We start from the raw sequence: 15,423 nt of genomic DNA, 5'->3' as shown, positions 1-15,423 counted from the left end.
GGGCATTTGCATAAACAATGTTCTTTTTTTGTTATAGTTATTAGGAATACCTCCTTTGTTTAAGTTTTTATGGTATCACAGTCTTCAATGGGAAAGATGTCAATCTAATCCCCAATAGCAGAAGATGACAGGAAAGCTGGTTGTGAAAAACTCTGCCATAGTGAAGAGATGTGCTGTCTTTCCAGCAGACTCAACTTCCTATTGGCAAAGGACATAAGGGTTGCAATCATGGTGCAAAGAAGACTGCTGGAGTAGATTTAGTTTCTATTGGCATAACATAAGTATATATATAAGTGTGTATATATATATATATATATATGAGTTTCAGTATATGGGAAGATGCATATCTTCAATCTGGATAGAGAATGATGCGGTGAAAAAATTTGTCCACATCTTTGCCCCTTCTCCTTGGACTCTGTCCCCATTCACACCCCACCGACCCTGTCTCCATCCCCACCTCATCCCTGTGGACTCTGCCTGATACCATCCACACAAGTCTTGAAAAGCTATTTTATGCTGAAATAATTTTATTAAAGTATAAAAAGGAATAATATGCTGTACAACTATCATTTTATAAATCACAAATATAGAAAAAGGATCAACAAATCTATCTCCCCTCACAATATCCCCTCCACTATTAGGAAAACTGAATGCTATATAGAAAATTCATCCTAACAGAATTCCTCTGTCACGCACACAGTACACAAATGGCAAATGCATAATGACTGATCAAAAATGATAAACAACCCCAAATAGTACAACACCAAAGAAATAAAGAGATTCATTTCCTCCTACACTGTGCAAAATATAAAGATCATACATGCCAGGGAAGGTGTTAGGCGAAGGAGTGAAATTAGGGCAACTGCCCCTGGCTAGAGAAAACCCTAAGCCTGCTGGAAGCTGAAGATGGCATGGGCTAGTAGAGGGCTTTGGGGTCCCCTCCCAAATTTCTGCCTTAGGCCCTACCCATGTCTAACACCAGCACCGGCGGGATAAACATTTCAATTCTTATATATTCTAATCACAAAATTAAAAAATAAAATTATTTTTCTACCTTTTGTTGTCTGGTCATTATTCAAATCATGTTGGTCCCAGGCTCTGGTTTTTGTTTGTCTTATGTTAACTTGCTTGCCAAGGTCTCCTGCCCATTTGACATTTTCTTCTTTCTCCATGCTCACCATCCATCTTCCATCTCTGTCCTCCCCTTCCCTTTTCCTTCCCTTTCCCGGAGATCTGGCATCTTTCCTTTTTTAGTTTCCATCCAAGAAGTCCAACATTTCTCTAATGACCCCTCCCCTCCTGTGATCCTCCAGCAACCTCCCCTTGTGTTCCTGTCTTCCATGGGATCCGATAAGGCAGTACTCTTGCGCTCTTCGAGCCACAGGCAACATGATTGAAGCTTTCCCTCTGCTACTGCTTCATGCCTAAGCGGGGCCAGGAAGCAGTAGCAGAGGGGAAACTTCCAGCCGCGGAAGACAGCATGTTTACTTCACTCACGCTGCCAACAGCCTGAAGAATGAAAGAGCAGCTGCAGCGATGAATTCCACCATTTCCAGATCCACCATCTCTTCTTTTCTCAACTACCCTTTCATCCAGCATCTCTCCCTCCTTCCCCAACACCCCAGGGTTTATCATCTCTCCCTTTCTCTTCCCAACTGCCCTCCTATCCAGTATCTCTATCCCCCCTCCCTGCACACCGTCCTTTGAGTCCAACTTCTCTCCCTTTCTTTTCCCTCCCTCCATCCCAATTGACTACCACCTGTCTTCCTCTTCTCTTTTCAGATCCATTATTTCTTCCCCTCCACCTCTCCCCTTTAGTCCGGCAGTTGCCCCTTCCTTTGGACCCCCCTCCCTCCATGTACTTCTAATAGCTACTACACCAGGGAGCCCCCCCACCAAAGGCCAACATGTTTCCCCCTTCTCTCCACCATCATATGGCATCCCCCTGGTCTCACGATTTCACTTTAAAAACTAATTATGGCCTGTGGAGGATCGCTGGTGCACTTTCCTTCTGCCGCAATCCGCCCCAGACCAAAATAGGATGTTACATCAGAGGAGGGGCGGGACCGCAGCAGAGGGAAAGTACACCAGTGATCCTCCAAAGGCCACAATTAGTTTTTAAAGTGAGACCGGGAGGCGAATCGGGTAGCAGTAGCTCGCAGGTCCAGTGGGTACAGACGGCTTTCTTCCCTCCCTGCCACTGGCACAAACCATGCAGAGTGAGCCATCGAACACAGGCTTGCTCGATGATGCTCATGGCCTTCCCTCTGCCAGGCTCCTCCGGTTGACGCAACTTCCTTTCTTTGCAAAAAAGGGAAGTTGCATCATAAGGAGGAGCCCAGCAGAGGAAAGGCCGTGAGCACAATCCAGCAGCCCTGGATTTGCCACTGTGAGAACAGGCTACTGGGCTTGATGGACCATTGGTCTGACCCAGTAAGGCTATTCTTATGGTTTTATGAAGCTAGCTGGAGTCGCTGGACCCATAAACAAAGGGGGGTGGGGTGAGCTGGAGCACCAGACCCACGAGTGGGGCCACCGGGCCCGCGATGATGGGATATCGGGGAGCTGTAGTGGATGGGATTCCTCACAGGGACAAACCTTTTCACTGCTTGGCAGAGTGGCGAATAGGTTTGTCCATATGCCAGCAGTGAACAGATATTGATTTTCCCCGTTTCTGTGGGTCCCCGTGTTATTCTCTGGAGTTACCCAAGGAGCCTGAGGTTTCCCAACGCAAGGCATCTCAAGATTTTGTCAGTCTTTTATAGAAAGTCTATTTAATGGGACCGGGAAGCGCCCAGGGGATCCTTCTCCCAAACAGGCATCCCTACCTCATACCACGCCAGCTTGCAGTGTCATTGACCTTCAGAACAGGATTGGGATGATTGAAAACCCCTTCTATACCTTTGTTTTCACAGGGCTTTTCTGCAGTGGTGGATGATGTGGAATCCTTTTCGGAGTCCAGTATGTGTTGGCGGACCATAGTAATGATCCCTCTGTGTGTCACCTTTTCTGGTTGACTTTTTCAGTCTCCTTTGTCATTTCTGACACCCTGTCTATACTGAACCTCGATGTCCAGCAGAACTGCCACCTTGTAGTGCTCCGTCACGTGCGGCACTAATACACAGATGAACTTTCTTCCTGCTCGTCCAGATTTTACCTCTTTGGTCACTGAGCAGTGGAGACTCCTGTAGGCTCATTTAAGGTGGCCAAAAATGTGTCTTGGCTCTATTCTGTGGCTCCAGACTAGAGAGCTGCACGGGAATGGGGACGACAGGAATCCCGCGGGACCCGCGGAGATCCCGTGGGTCCCCCCTTTGGGTCGCGGGGATCCCGTGGGGACGCCCCCTAGGGTCACGGGGATCCTGTGGGGACACCCCCTAGGGTCATGGGGATCCCGTGGGGACGCCTCCGAGGGTCGCGCGGTTCCTGCGGAGTTGGATGCGTGGCTCGACTTCTCCCTACCTGCCCTGCCGCAGCACACAGCCGATCGGAACTGAAGTCTTCCACGATGGCAGCGCTGACGTTGGAGGGAGGGCTTAAGCAAAGCCCTCCCTCTCTCCGACGTCAGCGCTGACATCCGGAAGACTTCCGTTCCGATCGGCTGTGTGCTGCGATCGGCAGTGGCGTACCGCGGGGGGGCGCTGCGTCCCGGGTGCAGCCATGGGGGGGGGGGGTGCACAGCCAGCCAGATCCCCTTACCTTTGTGGCGCTTCCTCCGACCGACCGACAACAGGCCCGGTCTGACAAACCTCCCTGTCCTGTAGCCGCGAATCTAAATTACTTTCTTACAGCAGCTTCAATACTCCAGCTGCTGTAAGAAGGTAATTTAGATTTGCGGCTACAGGGCAGGGAGGTTTGTCGGACCGGGCCTGTTGTCGGTCGGTCGGAGGAAGCGCCACAAAGGTAAGGGGACCTGGCCGGCTGTGCACCCCCCCCCATGGCTGCACCCGGGACGCAGCGCCCCCCCGCCCCCCCTTGGTACGCCACTGCCGATCAGAACGGAAGTCTTCCAGATGTCAGCGCTGACGTCGGAGAGAGGGAGGGCTTTGCTTAAGCCCTCCCTCCAACGTCAGCGCTGACATCGTGGAAGACTTCAGTTCCGATCGGCTGTGTGCTGCGGCAGGGCAGGTAGGGAGAAGTCGAGCCTCGCATCCAACTCCGCAGGAACCGCGCGACCCTCTGTTGTCAGTTGGGCGGGGAAGCACTACAAAGGTAAGGGGCAGGGAGGGAGAAAGGTGGAGTGGAGAGGAAAAGACGCTTAAGGTAAAACTGAGGGGGAAGAAGGACGCTGAAAGCACTGGGGAAGACAAAGGGGTGGAGAAGGATGCTGAAAGGACATGGGGAAGACAGAGGGGGAGAATGACGCTGAAAGGACATGGGGAAGACGGGGTGGAGAAGAACGCTGAAAGGACATGGGGAAGACAGAGGGGGGAGAAGGACGCTGACAGGACATGGGGAAGATGGGGGGGAGAAGGACGCTGAAAGGACATGAGGAAGTTGGGGGGGAGAAGCACGCTGAAAGGACATGGGAAGACAGAGGGGGGAGAAGGACGCTGAAAGCACATGGGAAAGACAAAGGGGTGGAGAAGGACGCTGAAAGGACATGGGGAAGATGGAGGGGGAGAAGGACACTGAAAAGACATGGGGAAGACAGAGGGGGGAGAAGGACGCTGACAGGACATGGGGAAGATGGGGGGAGAAGGACGCTGAAAGGAAATGGGGAAGAGAGAGTGGGGAGAAGACGCTGGCAGGGAAGAAGACAGAGATGCCAGACTATGGGGGGAGCGGAGGGAAGAAGATGGATGCCAGATCGATGTAAACTCATGGAAACACTAATTAAGTATAAATTAGATACGATCCTGAACGAGGGAAATCTCCGGGATCCCAACCAACATGGATTCACCAAGGGTAGGTCATGCCAGTCAAATCTAATCAACTTCTTTGACTGGGTAACAAGAAGACTGGACTCAGGAGAGTCTTTGGACGTCGTGTACCTAGACTTCAGCAAAGCGTTCGACAGTGTCCCACACCGCAGGCTGCTGAACAAGATGAAATCGATGGGATTAGGAGAGACTCTAGCTGCATGGGTTAAAGATTGGCTTAATGGCAGACTTCAGAGGGTGGTAGTTAACGGTACCCTCTCTAAAATGTCGGAGGTGACTAGCGGAGTACCACAGGGTTCGGTCCTGGGCCCACTCCTCTTCAACATATTCATTGGGGATCTGACTCAAGGGCTTCAAGGCAAAGTAACCTTATTCGCTGATGACGCCAAACTATGCAATATAGTAAACGGATATAAACTACAGGATGCTATGGAACAAGACCTGCGTACTTTAGAAAATTGGTCCTTGACATGGCAGCTGGGCTTTAACTCCAAGAAATGTAAGGTCATGCATCTCGGTAACGGAAATCCTTGTAAAACTTACACCTTGAATGGAGAAACTTTAACCAGAACTACGGCAGAACGAGACTTGGGAGTAATCATCAGTGCTGACATGAAAGCAGCCACTCAAGTGGAGAAGGCTTCATCTAAAGCACGGCAGATGATAGGTTGTATCAAGAGAAGCTTCGTCAACAGGAAACCTGAAGTCATGATGCCATTGTATAGAGCCATGGTGAGACCTCATCTGGAGTACTGTGTGCAATTCTGGAGGCCACATTACCGTAAGGATGTGCTCAGAATTGAATCGGTTCAGCGGATGGCCACCAGGATGGTCTCGGGGCTAAAGGGTCTCCCGTACGAGGAAAGACTGAGCAAATTGCAGCTCTACACTCTTGAAGAGCATAGGGAGAGGGGAGACATGATTGAGACATTTAAGTACATCACAGGACGGGTCGAGGTGGAAGACGATATCTTTCTTCTCAGGGGACCCTCGACCACAAGAGGACATCCGCTCAAACTCAGGGGAGGGAAGTTTCGTGGAGACGTCAGGAAGTACTTCTTCACGGAGAGAGTGATCGAGCATTGGAACAAGCTTCCAGTGCAGGTGGTCGAGGCACGCAGCATCCCAGACTTCAAGAACAAATGGGATACCCACGTGGGATCCCTACGAGGTCATGCCAAGGATAGGGTCACTAGGACTTGAATGAGTGGGTCAGTAGAGTGACGGTATAATTACAATGAGCAGGTCAGTAGAGTGACAGTATAATTACAATTATACTTAAGAGGTCAGAAGACCTAAGAAGGTGGGTAAATAGTGTGGGCAGACTTGATGGGCTATATGGCCCTTATCTGCCGTCATTTTTCTATGTTTCTATGTTTCTATCAATTTGAAAGGGGGGAGCAAATGGAAGATGCAGAGAGAAGAGAGATAGTGGATGGAAGGAATTGAATGAGAACATGAGGAAAGCAGAAACCAGGCAACAAAGGTAGGAAAAAAATTCTATTTCTTTTTTTTTGCTTTAGGATAAAGTAGTATATTAGTTGTGTTGATAAAAATTTATAAACATTAGAGGCTCTGGTAGAAACCCGTTTACAAAGTATGTATTCTTCCCAATTAATATTTCCAAATTAATAAAGTCTTTTTGCTTATTTGTAAATGGGTTTCTACCAGAGCCTTTAATTCAGTAGCATAATTAAATGAAATAATTATTTCTGTAGTTTATAGGGACGGGTGGGGATGGAGGGGATTCCTCGCGGGGACGGGTGGGATTTCTGTCCCCGCGCAACTCTCTACTCAGACTTCCAGCAGCTCTTTGGACTCCGCAGCAGCCCAAGTGACCAAAAGCTCCTTCCTTCCTAGTGAAGGTAGAGTGATGCTGAAGGACGCACAGGATCACAGAATGGATGCGTCAGTTTAACAGATGGACAGTTTGAATATCAAAGCTGCAGCAGCTGCCTCCTTCATAGCGCACGCCTGCCAAACCAGAATGCGGACTACTCCCTCGGAGCTTAGGGACTCCTGTCTCCACATGTTTAAGGAGGACATGGATTATGTGGCCGATGCTCTTTATGACATCATTAGAGTCCTAGATAAGGTTTCAGCTTACTCCATTTTGGCCCGCCGGATGCTCTGGATCAGACAGTGGGCGGGTAATAGAGAATGACACGGGGAAAAAATCTGTCCCTGTCACCGCCCCGGCCCCGGCCCACCATCCTCTGCACCGCCCCGTCACCGCCATTCCATTCACCGCCCCGTCACCGTCACTGCCATCCCTTTCACCGCCCCGTCACCGCCACTGCCATCCCATTCACCGCCCCGTCACCGTCCCCGCAGCATCCATATAAGCCTTAGTACTCTAATATTTAGCGTATTCCATTCTTATAAATCAAAGTTCCTGCTGCTGAACTAGAGAAAGAGATGTTCAGCTGGCAGGGCTTTGTTTATAAATTTTTATTAACACAACTAATATACCACCATAATGTTTCCGACAGAGGACAAGTATGCAATAAATGCATTTTGCTGTTTCAATGCCAGTGCTCAGCAGAACAACAGACAGCAATATGGACATTCACCTTATGTAGTACTTTTTTAATATATAAAAATAGGCAAAATTAGTTGCTGTTTTATCATTATATTTTCTTGCCATTATAGTATTCTTCATTGATCATTTTTCTTTTTAAATTCAAAACAAATTCAACCTATCTTGTGTCCCAGCATGAATTCATGTTTCACTCAATTGGCTGTTTCAAGGGAATTAACCCTCCAACTTCCATTTGCAAAAATACCCAATGTTGTTCCTTCTATGAGCAATATTTAAATTATGAGGAACAACATTGGATATTTTTGCTGAATTGTGTGACACCATTTGGGCTGAACATGAAGATTGAAAATGCCTGGTTAGCCCTGGACAGATGATTTGAACAGCCAGGAGCCTGTCCTGGCCATTTAAATCATTTTGAATATCTAGTCCAATGATAACAGAATTAGGGTGATTATAGAAACATAGAACTTTGTTGATCACTAAAAACAGTGGAGACTAAGGGTCTATCAAGCCCAGCATCCTGTCTTTGACACTGGCCAGTCTTGGTCTTTGGAACTGCCCATAGTCAGAAGCAATAGGGATTAAGTGACTTGCCCAGGGTCACAAGGAGTGTAGTGTAGCTCTAACCACTGGATTTAGAAGTTGGCTTCTTTTGGGATCTTTAACTCATCATCGCTAGGACTCGAATCTGAGTCCGTGGCACCTTACATAGAATGGAATTAGTATGGCAAAGTAATGAAGAATGGTCCAGCAGCCCCCACCCTCCCTCCACCTCACCTTATATTCGTTCCGAGTTTGCCGGCTTCCTTTTTCCCTAGCCGCACGCGTTCAAAAAGCCGTGCATTTAGCCAGCTCCCTCCCTCCACCTCACCTTAAATTTCGAGTTTTCCGGCTTCCTTTTTTCCGAGCCGCACGTGTTCAAAAATCCGTGCTCGCGCAGCTGCGCGAGTCAATCAAACTTCTCCTCTCCTGCAACTTCCTGTTTCCGGTTGCGTCAGAGGAGAAGATTGATTGACTCGCGCAGCCGCGCGTGCACGGATTTTTGAACATGTGCGGCTCGGAAAAAAGGAAGCCGGAAAATTTGAAATTTAAGGTGAGGTGGAGGGAGGGAGCTGGCTAAATGCTGCGGGCGGTGGCTGCGGGGACCGCGCGATCCTTGATACCTCACTGCGGAGACAAGACCATTCACCGCCCCGCGGGCGGTGAATGGCCTTGTCCCCGTCGCCGCAGCGACTGCTAGTTTTCTTCCCCGTTTTCGGCGGGTGACCCGCGGCTAAAATGCGGTGGCCGTGGGTAAACCGCCACCGTGTCATTCTCTAGCGGGTAACTCAACCTTCGAGGCCATTCTCAGCAGATTAACCCTCAAGGGGCAGATTCTGTTTGACAATAGGCTACATGACCTCATGGCCAGTATGGCAGAGCGCTATTCCAAATCCCTCCTGGATAGTAGAAGCTGTTGACCTGCTGGAAACAATTTTTATGCCTCCAGGAGACCTCGCCAATTTTCCTCTAGCTACTCCTCTCAGAGGCCCATGCAGGGGTCCAGACAGAGATATGGCAGTTATCAGCACCAGCAATCCACAGTTTTCTGCGATGGCCCAGGTTCCAAGAAACAGCAGTGATGCCAGGAGGATGGTCGAGCTTCCTCATATAGGAGGGCAGCTATCAGCATTCAGGGGCAAATGGGAACAGATCTCACCCAACTGTTGGGTGCTGGACATTATCAGGGAGGGGCACAGGATCAAGTTTTATCGGACCCCTCCAGATCTGTTCTCAACTCCCCAGCCAAATGACTGGAGAAGCAGGTCTAAGCAACAGTGCAAGACTCTTAGACAGACATGCCATAGAACTAGAATTTGACTCAGGCAGATACTCGTCATACTTCATAGTGCCCAAGAAAGGCACAGACTAGAGGCCCATTCTGAATTTGAGGTCTGTAAATGAGACCCTGAAAGTCCTCTGTTTTCGCATGGAAATGGTCTACTCCATCATAGCAGCTGTGGCTCTGGGGGAATTCCTTGCCTCTCTGGATTTGACGGAAATGTATCTTCACATAATTTCCATCTTTCCGGCTCACAGGAGATATCTGAGATTTCATATGCTTTTCCACCACTTTCAGTTTATGGCACTCCCCTTCAGTTTGGCCACGGTTTCCTGCACCTTTACCAAGGTGATGGTGATTATAGCAGCCCACCTTCACCAGATGGGTGTCCAGGTGCATCCTTACATGGATGATAGGATGATCAGAACTTCCTTGCTGGCAGAATGCGAGTGGGTGGTCCAGCAGGCGGTGAGCCTCTTTACAGGACCTGGGCTGGATAGTCAGCTTTTGGAAAAGTCATCTTCAGCTGACCCTGTGTTTGGAGTATCTGGGGGTCCTCTTCAACACAGCGCAGGGCCATGTTTTTCTTTCCGAGCCACACAAACAAAAGTTGGCCCTTCCAAGCCCCATGGTCTGGCAGTATCTTCAGGTGCTGGATGACATCCTTGGAAGTGGTGCCCTGGACAAGAGTTCATATGCACCCTCTCCAGCACTCCCTTCTGTCCAGATGGTCTCACAATAAATAGGATTTGATTTTCCCACTCTGGATGGTCCTTGGTGATGTGTTTGACTTCAGATGTTCTCTGCAACATCACTCCAGATGTGGCTTTCCTAGATGGGCGGAGGTGAAGTACAGCCTGCGTTGGTAGCTCCAAGGGGAGAACTTGACGAGGGGCAAACTGCTTCAAATTGACATATGGGTGACACTCACGACCAACGCCAGCCTCAGCAGCTTGGGGAGCTTCTGTTGCAGTTGTCCTCTCCAGGGCAAGCGGTCCCCGTTGAAGAGCAAATGGTCCATCAGTAGAAGTGAGAACCATTTGGTTGGCCTTGCTACAGTTGCAGTCTTTCTTGACAGGGAAAGCAGTCAGGGTGTTTTCAGATACCACTACCACAGTGTCTTACGTAAACAGACTGGGGGGAACCAGAAATGCTGCCCTCCGCTTGGAAGCTCGGATGGTGTTTCAGTGGGCATAACTTCACTTGCAGGCCCTCTCAGCGGCTCAAGTGGCAGGAACAGAGAATGTCCAAGTCGAATTTCTTAGCTGGCAGACCCTAATCCCAGAGAGTGGTCTCTGTCTCAAAGGGCATTTTCCCTCATAGTTCAGACTTGGGGCAAACTGGGCATGGATCTCATGGCCACAGGAAAGAATGCAAAAGCAGCATGCTTGAATGAAATATGCTTAACAAAAATCAAAGAGATCTTAAGTATTCTAAAACAGAAGATTTAACAATTCAACCTAAAATTTCCCAAACAGCAAAACTTGTGGTTCATGTTTATTTAGCAGCAGAGGCAGCTTCAGCTTTAGGTTGTCCCTCAGATGTATTCAGTATTAGCATAAAGTGACTTTAACATGTAGAGAATTTCATAAAGACCTCTTTTGCCTTTTTACCTTAAAGATTCTTCTTGAAGGAGCCACAACATCTGTAGACTATAGGAATAACATAATAGAGTTTAGAGTATTCAGTTTTTGCAGCTCTTATTTGAGGAAATAATAGAAATGCTATGAAACAAGCCCTAATGATAAATTTGTCCCAACTATTGGTGTTTCTAGTCCTGTATGCCATTTCTATCTTTGTTACTGTATGGGAGAGAGTAGGAAGCTGGAATTTTAGGATTTTTATCTTTCAAAAATTTAAATTAATGTTCTTTGATTAAAACCATTTCTAAACCTGTTCTGAACTCCTCTGATGCAGTTTTGTGTTTGTTTGTTTTTATCAATCTCATAATAATTTTGAATGTTTTATGAAATTTGAGAATGATGCACCTTGTGAGATACTTGTTTTACTGTTCTTTAGTTGAATGCTGCCTTACTCATTTTTTTTCACTTTGCTATACCAGCCTTTCACCTCAGGTTTGATTGCTTTGTCCATTTAATTCTAACAACCCCAAAGCCCTTTAAATCTCTATGGCGGCTTTGTAAAACAGGCACTAAATAATGAATGTTGATGCTTATTTTATTTTCTAGTGGTGTTTTTAGGCACTTAAGTTTAGAAATTGCATATGAATGCATTCTACTTGTAAGTCACTCTTCATTTGGAAAAAAATTGTCTGCCCTACTTAAAAATGACTTTTACATGCTCTGTTGGGATTGTGGAGCTTTCATTATTTCATCAAATAAATGAGCCTTTCTTTCTGCCCCCATTGTCTAGGAAGAAGAGGATGACCACATGGGAACAGAGATGAAGATACTGCGAGGACACTGTGGACCTGTGTATTGCACTCGTTTCTTGTCAGACAGTTCGGGCCTGTTATCCTGCTCTGAGGACATGTCCATCAGATACTGGAATCTAAGCAGCTTCACCAACACTGTGCTGTACCATGGACATGCCTATCCAGTTTGGGATCTGGATATTAGTCCCTGCAGCTTGTTTTTTGCCAGCGCCTCCCATGACCGCACAGCAAGGCTCTGGTCATTTGATCGGACGTACCCCCTTCGGATATATGCTGGTCATCTGGCAGATGTAGACTGTGTTAAATTTCACCCTAACTCCAATTACCTTGCCACAGGTTCCACAGATAAGAGTGTGCGCTTGTGGAGCACCCAGCAAGGAACCTCAGTGCGTCTCTTTACTGGGCATCGTGGTCCTGTGATGTCGCTGGCCTTCTCTCCCAATGGCAAGTACTTGGCTTCAGCAGGTGAGGACCAACGGCTCAAACTATGGGACTTAGCTTCAGGTACCCTTTATAAGGAGCTGAGGGGTCATACAGACAACATCACAAGCCTTACTTTTAGCCCTGATAGCAGTTTGATTGCCTCAGCATCCATGGACAACTCAGTGAGGGTTTGGGATATTCGAAACACCTATTGCAACGCCCCTGCAGATGGGTCTTCCAGTGAACTGATTGGGATATATACTGGACATCTGAGTAATGTGCTGAGTGCACAGTTTATGGCTTGTAACCTCTTGCTAGTGACTGGAATTGCACAAGAAAATCAAGAACATTAATGATTGAGGAGGGTTGTATGGTATTTTCTGGGACAAAAATTAGCTTCTTCCCTGATTAACAGATATGATTTATCATTGGATAATAGATAGTAAAGTGCTTCAGATTTATTGAAGAAAGAAAGCTGGGAGAATCTTTTTCCTTTCTGAGGATACACACACATTCTTGGACACCTCTTTCTGTAGTTCATCTCCCTACAGACAGCATATTCTCCTGTTTTTCTTGAAGGAGGATGAACTCCCTGAGTCTTGTATTTAATATCCCGAATGCTGCCATTTTATAGCAGATGAGATCTGGTTATATTGTGAATTTGGGCTGCAATGTTGTCAGCCAATACAGTGGATAGATTCAAATTATGTATGAGACAAACCACTAGTAGAGGGTCATTTTCTGTTTCCACATCAGCCTTGTACTTGCACATGAAAACAATGAAGTGATTTGTTTACACAGGGATTATTTGTATCATGACTGCTTCCCCCTCACCATCCCTTTTGGACATGACAGTTTCCACTTTTTTTCTTTTTTTAAATGTGGGAGTGTTTGGCAGAAAATGGAGGCAGTGTCCAGCTGAACCAGTAACAGATCTTACTGGGACTAATGCACTGAGCAGTCAAACACAATTACCCGGGGTGGGGTTCATCACCCAGCCTCCATCTTCTGATTTTTTTTATCACCTCCCTTCCAGTAATTACAGCAGCACCAATTATGGCTTCTTCCAATGCTCGGAACAAAGTTCATTTTTAGCTATTGGGTGATATTGTGGTGTGATGGCAGGGAGCATATCGCTTCCTTTGACAGCTAGCTACTTATACAACACCCTCAGTAAGCAGGCCACCCAAGAAGCTGGGATTTGGCTCTCAAGACATTATTTAAAGTTGTGAGAGGAAATATTACATGTTGCATTATCTGCTTGAATGGTTTCTTTGTTTACCCTAAATGGGGGGGAGGGAACAGATTTTGGGGGGAAAATGCAATGAATGTGCCAGCCACATGGTACATCAGTGCAATTCAAATAAAGCTGCAGAATAAAAAATACATGTCATATCAAAGTTGTAGGAATAAGTGGAGTTTGGGGTTTTCCCCCCACCAAAAAATATGTTTCTAAATTATCTTGTATGCAATGAAGTTCTGTGTTCAGATTTTTTTCTGTTGTAATACAACTTTTCTATACACTTTCATGGAACGATTCCCATACATGCAGAAAGAATTTGATTTGCTTCAGAAATTAAATATTTCTGTTTTCTGAAAATGTTTATGTATATTTTTTTGTTTTCTATTAAAAAAAGTTAAATAGCATTCTTGCTGTATTGGTTTACGGAGACAGGTGAAAAGTATGGCTGTTGAAGTTAATATTCCTTTTCTATTTAGAAATCTCAATACAAAAAATAATAAAGCCATGTGTTTGTATAGAAAATGTAATGAACAAAAAAATAGTAGTCCTATTAAAGCAATACAAGAAATATGAGAAACTGGGCATCAGAATGGCAGATGACGTTTAATGTGAGCAAGTGCAAAGGGATGCATGTAGGAAAGAGGAGCCCGAACTACAGCTACATGATACAAGATTCCATATTAAGAGTCACCTCCCAGGAAAAGGATCTAGGTGTCATCATTGAGGATATGTTGAAATCCTCAGCTCAGTGTGCAGCTAAGAATGCAAATAGAATGTTAGGAATTATCAGGAACCCTTTGTATCGCTCTGTGGTACAGCTGCACCTTGAATAGTGTATGCAGTTCTGGTTGCCGCATCTCAAAAAAGATATAGCAGAAATAGAAAAGGTACAGAGATGAGCAACAAAAATGGTAAAAGGGATGGGACAACTTCCCTATGAAGAAAGGCTAAAGCAGATAGGGCATTTCAGCCTGGAGAAGAGACGACTCACGGGAGTTATGATAGAGGTCTATAAAATACTGAGTGGAGTGGAGTGGAGCAGGTAGATGTGAGTCACTTGTTTTTTTCTTTTCAAAAATACTAGGACTAGGGGGCATGTATTGAAGCTACTAAGTAGTAGATTTAGAACAAACCAGAGAAAATATTTTTTCACTCAACATGTAATTAAACTCTGGAATTCATTGCCGGAGAATGTGGTGAAAGCAGTTAGCTTAGAAGGATTTAAAAAAAAAAAAAAAAAAAAAAGGTTTGGATAACTTCCTAAAAGAGAAGTCCATAAGCCATTGTTAAAATGAATGTGGGAAAATTCACTGCTTATTCCTAGGATAAGTAACATAAAATACATTTTATCTTCGGCATCTTGCTAAGTACTTGTGACCTGGATTGGCCACTGTTTGAAACAGGATAATGGGCTTGATGGACCTGTGGTCTGTCCATTATGGCAGCCTTTATGTTCTTAAGAAATCAGTGTGTCCACTAAGGGCTTCTTTTACAAAGCTGCAGTAGCAGCTTTAACGCACGCAACTTTTAATCACGTGCTACCCCCGTGCTAGCCGGAAAACTAACGCCTGCTCAAGAGGAGGCAGTAGCGGCTAGCGCGGCCGGTAGTTTAGCGCACGCTATTACGTGCATTAAACCGCTACCATGCCTTCGTAAAAGGAGCCCTAAATTGTAGAAGGAGTTAACACAGATTATAAGAAAGATTAAACAGGAATTAAACCATCGAAGAAATAGAAACAGGTGGGAGCTAGCACAAATTGAAATGACTATTTAGGGAGAAGCCATTGAAATCAGACATAGAAAAGCAGAGAAGCCATTGAAATCATAAAGCAGTTAGCAGCTAGAAAAAAAGAAAGTTGTATAGGCTGAAGAATAGTTAGTATTATATTTCACAATACATTTACATGGAAATTTTAGGAAATAAAGAGCTTATAACTGCAATACTCCAGTGAGTAACAGCAAATATTCCTTGTGCCTTTTCTGTTTCCTTAGTAATATCAGTAATTTCCTGATTTTACAGTTCAAATAGACACCATCCTAATGTGTTGGTTTTTTTTTTTTTAAAGGCATAGGAACCAACCTTATCAGATTTTAAGGCTAGAGAAACCACAGAAA

At 45.9% G+C, this 15,423-nt stretch overlaps 1 protein-coding gene across 2 annotated transcripts in view; it reads left to right on the top strand.

Moving 5' to 3' along the window:
• TAF5L (TATA-box binding protein associated factor 5 like) overlaps positions 1–13,712 on the top strand; it is a 101,191-nt gene extending 87,479 nt beyond the window's left edge. For both annotated transcript variants that reach the window (XM_033938062.1, XM_033938063.1), the window contains exon 6: positions 11,621–13,712. In XM_033938062.1, coding sequence (XP_033793953.1) covers positions 11,621–12,418 — 798 coding nt within the window. In that variant the 3' untranslated portion in view covers positions 12,419–13,712. The remainder of the gene's footprint in view (positions 1–11,620) is intronic.
• Positions 13,713–15,423: the final 1,711 nt, after the last annotated feature.

This window comes from Geotrypetes seraphini, chromosome 3 (assembly GCF_902459505.1).
Source record: "Geotrypetes seraphini chromosome 3, aGeoSer1.1, whole genome shotgun sequence".
NCBI classification, from domain to species: Eukaryota; Metazoa; Chordata; class Amphibia; order Gymnophiona; family Dermophiidae; genus Geotrypetes; species Geotrypetes seraphini.
This window is presented reverse-complemented; position numbering and strand designations above follow the sequence as displayed.